Source organism: Trichechus manatus, unplaced genomic scaffold (genome assembly GCF_000243295.1).
Source record: "Trichechus manatus latirostris isolate Lorelei unplaced genomic scaffold, TriManLat1.0 scaffold00025, whole genome shotgun sequence".
NCBI classification, from domain to species: Eukaryota; Metazoa; Chordata; class Mammalia; order Sirenia; family Trichechidae; genus Trichechus; species Trichechus manatus.
The window spans coordinates 4,037,798-4,044,443 of NW_004443961.1; the positions used below are offsets into that span (position 1 = coordinate 4,037,798).

General features: G+C 50.5%; 1 protein-coding gene across 1 annotated transcript in view; it reads left to right on the forward strand.

Annotated features, from left to right (window-relative positions):
• The first annotated feature begins 325 nt into the window (after positions 1-325).
• SLC1A1 (solute carrier family 1 member 1) overlaps positions 326-6,646 on the forward strand; it is an 83,522-nt gene continuing 77,201 nt past the window's right edge. Inside the window, exon 1 of the mRNA XM_004373473.1 lies at positions 326-416. Coding sequence (XP_004373530.1) covers positions 326-416 — 91 coding nt within the window. The remainder of the gene's footprint in view (positions 417-6,646) is intronic.

Genomic DNA, 6,646 nt, shown 5'->3' on the forward strand with positions numbered 1-6,646 from the left:
GATCCCCCTCGGACCCGGGCGCCCCAGGGCGCACCCCGACCCGCCTCCCGCCGCCGCTCCTCGCCGCTCGCTGGTTGGTCGAGCGCTTAGCGCGGCGGCAGCGGGAGGAGCCGGCCGCCCCCACGCACAGCAGCCGAGGCGACACGGGCTCGCCAGCTGCAGGCGAGGCGCGGTCCCAGGCGGCGGCGGTGACAGCGGCAGCAGCCAGCACGCACCCTCTCCCCAGCGCGCCGCGGAGCCGCCACGGTTCTGGGCCCCGGCCTCCGCGCCTAGCCGAGTCCCGCGTACAGTAGCCACGGCGGCGGCTCCGAGCCAGGCACCCGCCATGGGGAAGCCTGCAAAGAAGGGCTGCGACTTCAGGCGCTTTGTCAAGAACAACTGGCTGCTGCTGGCCACCGTGGCCGCAGTGGTGCTAGGTGAGTGCTGGCGGGTGGGCGCCGCGCGCCCTCACGCGCGCCCTGCGCCCAGGCCGCGTGCACATGAGGGTGGGCGCGCACTAGGGTGGGCACGAGAATGGGCACGAAGATGGACGCGCACCAGGCTGGGCCCGGGGTGTGCGCGCACCAGGGTGGGCACGGAGTGGTCACGGCGCTGGCGCTTGCGGCGCCAGGACCCTCGGCTCCCCCGCGGCCTTGGCTTTGACCCCACGCGGGGGCTTCTCCCCAGAGCGGGGATCTCTGCGCGTGCAGAACAAAGCTCCTCGGGGACTCCCGTTAGGGGGCTCCGCGAGCTCCTCTACCCAAAATGATCAAGGGAGCTTGGAAGGGGGAATGGAAAGCAAGTAGTTCTCCTCCTTCCCGTCTGGAAGCAGACGTGGTTTGATTTTTTAAAACCCTATCTCTCCCCTTTTTTTCCCTGAACCCCGAGGCGCCACAGAGATTGAATGTGGATCGTCGGCCTCGGTTGGGCTGGCAGAGGCTCCGTTGGACCTTGGGCGCACGGGTGGCCGGGCTAGGAGAGGCAGGGTAGGGAAGTTGCCAGGGCTTACCCTGGGCAGTGCCTGGGAAGGTTCCTTCCCACGCACAGGCGCCCTCAGCGCGCACAGGGGCGCCGAAAGCCAGCCAGAGTCGTGTCTGAATTCAGGGGTGAGCAGCGAGTGCCCGCGGAGGGCATGGGAATGAGCCCGAGAGAAGTCAGATCCACCCTTTCCACCCTGGTCCTCTGCTGAGATAGCTCTCCTCCTCCTGAGCCTGCTTGCTCTCCCCATTGTTTTTCTATTGAAAATAAATCTTAAGTCATCTTGGCTTGTTTTTAAACCAGGGTGTATTTAGGTGATTCACTCCCGAGGGGTTACTGGACTAGGTGCTTGTCGGAACCCAGTGGCTTCACCAGTGGGGGGGTGACGCCAAAATGTCTGTGAAAATATCCCTGTAGTTAGCTATAACAACAAAAGCATTTATCGCAAGCCCAGCTTACATGTATCTATACACCTGCAAGGCTAAAACTCTATGCTAATTTACTTTTTGGACCTTCTCATGCACCCTGGTCAGAGCTGTTATTGTTACCCAATTACAATGACGCTTCCAATCATGTGGTTTCGTCTGCACGCGCTACAGGCACACGCTGTTATTTTCGTTGCTGTTGCTGATTTTGTCAAATTCTGTGGCGTTTTAGCCACAATATTGTGGTAATTAGTATTTGTGAACCTATGTCAATAACTTTTTTGAGAATGAAGTAGTAATTAAAGGAAAAGAGGGAGTGATATATGGGAATTATGCTTTACGAGTAACATTAGTACAAAAAACATTGCTAAGGATTCTGTATGGTCTGATACAAGAGGAGGTCCACGGGGGGTTGACACCATGAGTTACCGCACTGGGTGACCCCAACCCTCGTGACACCACTGTCAGAACCATTGTTCAGATGTACGCGTTAAATCATTCTTAGATTCTCAATTTCTGCAGGGTTCTCTGTTTCTGCAGCTGGGTTCTAAGGTGCGCTTGTTTGAGGTTGGAAGCCATCCTGCCTTCCTCTTGAAGTTCACACAGGTGGGGACACCTAGCAGGTGAGGGCTGCTGCACCTTCTCTGAACTTAGACTCCTTGCGGTCCCCACCTATCCCTTTGGAAATAGGAGCTGGGTTTGTGGGAAGGGCAGGTGGAGGACAGGCCTGCCTGATCTCTCCTGCCTTCCTTTCCAGCTCCTGCTTCCCAAGCTCAGAATATTTGGTGTTGCCTCTTCCCCCTCCCAGCACCCCCTTCCCTAAAAAAAAGCCTTTGAAAGTTAATGGAATCCTCAGGATCAGACATCGACGTCATACTCCAGAACCTTCTCCCAAGGAAAGTCAGGTTGGTGGTAAATAAATAACACCCTGGAATTGCCTAGCTCCTCCTGGAAGGAAAGGAGGGAAGAGAGAAGCAAGTCCTGACTGCTTAACTCTGTTTCCCCCAAGGAGGGCGAAGTGCCTCTGGGTGTTTGTATGAAGGGTCAGTCCTGCCCCACACTGACCCCACAGAGACAGCGTTTTGATTTTCCTTCAGCCAAATAGAAGAGATAGCCTTGATTTCCCAGTGGTAACCCCCCCCCCCAAAAAAAGAACCAAACTTGTTGCCGTCAAATCGATTCTGACTCATAGCAATCCTACAGGACAGAGTAGAACTGCCCCCATAGGGTTTCCAAGGAGCTAGCTATGGATTTGAACTGCCCACCTTTTGGTTACCAGCTGAAGGCTTAACTGCTGCGCCCCCAGGGCTCCATTCGCAGTGGTAAGAGGGCAGAATTAATTGTTAAATCCCTTAAGGACATTGAGGATAACCCTGGGCTTGTGGCTCCCCCACCCGAATTCCCCGTGGAAGTGGAATAATCGTGCCTTTTTCGCCCTGGGGTTCTCTGGAGATACTCCCTTGCTAACCAAGCGTTGCACACCAGTGTTCCGTGTACCGATCACTAGAGACTGGTGTGGGAAAGATTTTGAGAGGTTGTTCCCCAGCCTTTGGAACCAGTTACACAAATACATCTTCAGGGTCAGCAGGGATTACCTTCCCCATTTTGCACACGTAGCCTTGGGTGTCAGATCGGTGCTTTGCTCCAGTTTTAATGCGGATGAGCCCCAGAAGCTTGATGCAGGTACTTTTCTCATTTTGAGCAAATGCCTTGTCTCCAGAAAGAAAAAACACTGTTTAGAAATCGTGAATGTACTGGGCAGTAAGTGCCCGGCTGAAGTCTTCCCGGTCATTTGCTCCTCCAGACAGAGGCAGCTCATGTCAGTCCCCACCTGCTCCTGGTCTGGGGGTTTCAAACTAAGACCACCTCCAACATGCCCGCCGTCAACAGCCCCTTCCAGGAGTCCTCTTCCTTTCGTCTTTCTTCAGAGCAGTGGGCTGGGGTGGAAATGACTGATTGTTTGGAAGCAGATAGCCAGGCCTTTCTTCTGAGGCACCTTTGGGTGGACTTAAACTGCCAACTTTTGGGTTAGCAGCCAAATGCGTTAACTGTTTTCACCACCCAGGGACTCCAGTTAATTAATTAGTAACAATTAATTAGCCAGAAGTGAAATTCCAGGAGACTTAAAGGAGTGACAGTGAGCAGTGAGTTGGCTCGTAAGTCTTATAGGTCATGCTATTAAGCGTTGGCTTTTATGACTGCCTTAATTCAGAAAAATCACAAAGAGGGCACACGCAGCCCATGTCCTAAACCATTCAGCATGCGGGCCTAAAAGAAGAAGAAACCATTAAATGTATGAGTTGTCCTGACAAAATGTCATCTTCTGATTCCAGCCACTGCAATGTTTGTTCCCTGCTAATTCAGCGGGCCTGACACTTGGAAATAGTTGGTTACTGAAATGAGGAACGCAGATGTTTATGAGCCAGCTTAAAGCCTTTGATTCTTGAAGACATAGCAAGTGAGGGGAAATGCAATTAGAAGTCATCTTTAAGTGATTTGCACTCGATCACTAACCGAAAGGTTGACAGTTCGAACCCACCCAGCAGTGCTGCAGAAGAAGGGCCTGGTGATCTGTTTCCATAAAGACTGTTGTTGTCATTAGTTGCTGTCAATTCGTTACTGCCAAGAAAACCCTATGGAGCAGTTCTGCTCTACACTGTAACACTTGGAGTCACGATCAACTCAATAGCAGTGTTGCTGGTTTTTGATTTGGTTTATTAGGTATGAGAGTTAATTCTTTGCATGGACGAAACCAAACAACAAGACCAGTTGCCATCGAGTTGATTCTGACACATGGCGATCCCATGTATGTCCGAGCAGAACTGTGCTCCAGAGGGTTCTCCAGATGCTAAGAGCTAAGCATTTATTAAATTCTTATCTGGAGATTGAAGAGTTAGGCACAGTCTTTGCTGATTTCTGTTAAACCCTGCAAAGCCCTACACCACCCAGGGACTCCTCATCCTGCAAATACACCTGCAGTAGCCAACACTTAAATTGTTCATTCAGTCACTCATTCATTCCACAAATATGTATTGGCACCTATTGTGTGCCAGGGAGTGCTGTAAACCCAGGGCACACAGCAGTGACCCTAACGACAAAAATTCTTGTCCTTGTGGGACACGTATTCATGAGAAGAGAGGTAGACAGTAAGTAGAGTAAACGAGGAAGATACAATAGGGAGTATGTCACATGGTGCTAAGTGCTCGGGAGTGATATAAAGCAGGAGAGAGGGCTAGGAAGGGTGGGAGTTGCAGTTTCAATAGGGAGGCAGGGAAGGACGTGCTGAGAAGGTGACAGTTGATGCCAGACTGAAAAGAAGTGGAGGAACAAGCCACATAGACATCTGGGGAAAGAGTGTTCCAGGCAGAGGGGCCGGCAAGGGGAAAGCCCGAGGTAGGAGCATGCCGGCTTGTTTGAGAAACAGCAAGGAGTGGATGAGAGAGGGGAGAGCAGGGTATATGAGATGGGGGCTAGGAGGAGGCAGAGTAAAGGGGTCTTGTAACCCTTGAAAGGACTTTGACTTTGGCCGCGAGATGGGAAACCCTTAGGAGACTTTGAGCAGAGCAGCCACCAGCTCTGGTTGTATTTTAATCCACTCTCTCTAGCTGCCGTTTTGAGCACAGACTGAGAAGGGGCAAGGACGGAAGCCAGAGACTAGTTGAAGAGGCCAGTGCAGTTAACCTCCTATCTGTTTTACTTACGCTGTCAAGTCGATTCTGACTCCTAGCGACCCTATAGGACAGGGTAGAACTGCCCCAGAGGGTTTCCAAGGAGCAGCTGGTGGACTTGAACTGCAGACCTTTTGGTTAGCAGCCGAGCTCTTAACCACTGCGCCACCGGGGCTCCTTACTTATGACAGTTCCTCACTTTACTAATCTCATTTCCACCATGGCGAGTGAAACCTCAAGCGATGTTTGGGAAAACAGTTTGCTGCTATAAAGTGTTGTCGTTCGTTGCCATGGAGTCGGCACCACCTCGTGGAGATCCCATGTATAAATATTGCCTGCACCTGTGCCATCTTCACGATTGTTGGTGTGTTCGAGTCCATTGTTGAGGCCACTGTGTGTTTTGATTGCCTTCCAACCGAAGGGATTCATCTTCCGGAACTCTATTGGACACTATGCTATTGGGATCCACAGGGTTTTCAAAGGCTGATTTTTCGGAAGTAGCTCTTCAGGCCTTTCTTCCCAATCTTTCTTAGTCTGGAAGCTCTGCTGAAAGCTGTCCACCACAGGTGACCCTGCTGGTATTTGAAATGCTGGTGGCGAAGCTTCCAGCATCCTAGCAACGTGCAAACCACCACAGTACGACAAACTGACAGATGGGTGGCGGTGGTAAAACATATGATAGGATAACTGTGCTAGTGGGTGGTTTGGGGAGAATCCCCATCAGAGTGAAGGAAGGGGGGACATGAGCCTCTGGACCTTTTTTTAGAGGTGTTTAGTTGTTAGTTGAGAAAACATTGAGGTTGTCAAGGATTTCACTTTACTCGAATCCACAGTCAATACTCATGGAAGCAGCAGCCAAGATATCAAATTATGTATTGCATTGGGCAAATCTGCTACAAAGGAACTCTTTAAAGTGATGACAGGCAAAGATGTCACTTGGAGGACTAAGGTGCACCTGACCCAAGGCATGATATTTTCAGTCACCTCATATGCATGCAAAAGCTGGACAATGAATAAGGAAGACCAAAGAAGAATTGATGCCTCTGAATTATGGTGTTGGCAAAGAATACTGAATATACCACGGACTTCCAGAAGAATGAACAAGTCTGTCTTGGAAAGAAGTACAGGCAGTGTGCTCCTTGGAAGCAAAGATAGTGAGACTTCGTCCCACATACTTTGGACATGAGGAGGGACCAGTCCCTGGAGAACAACATCATGCTTGGTAAAGTAAAGAGTCAGCGAAAAAGAGGAAGACCCTCAACAAAATGGATTGACACAGTGGCTGCAACAGGGGGCTCAAACATAGCAATGATTGTGAGGATGGCACAGGACCAGGCAGTGTTTTGTTCTGTTTACATAGGGTCGCTGTGAGTCAGAACTGACTTGACAGCACCTAACAAAAACAGCAACAAGTTGTGAAAGGAATGGGAGAAAGTAGTAGCTAATTGTAAGGTCAAGAGAGTTTTTGTTTGTTTTTTACACAGAGGAGACTTAGGCTGGGTTCCCTAAAGAAGCAAAAACAGTGAAGCATATATATATATATATACAAAAAAAAAACCATTGAGAGAGAGAGAGATTTATCTAAAGGAAATGCTT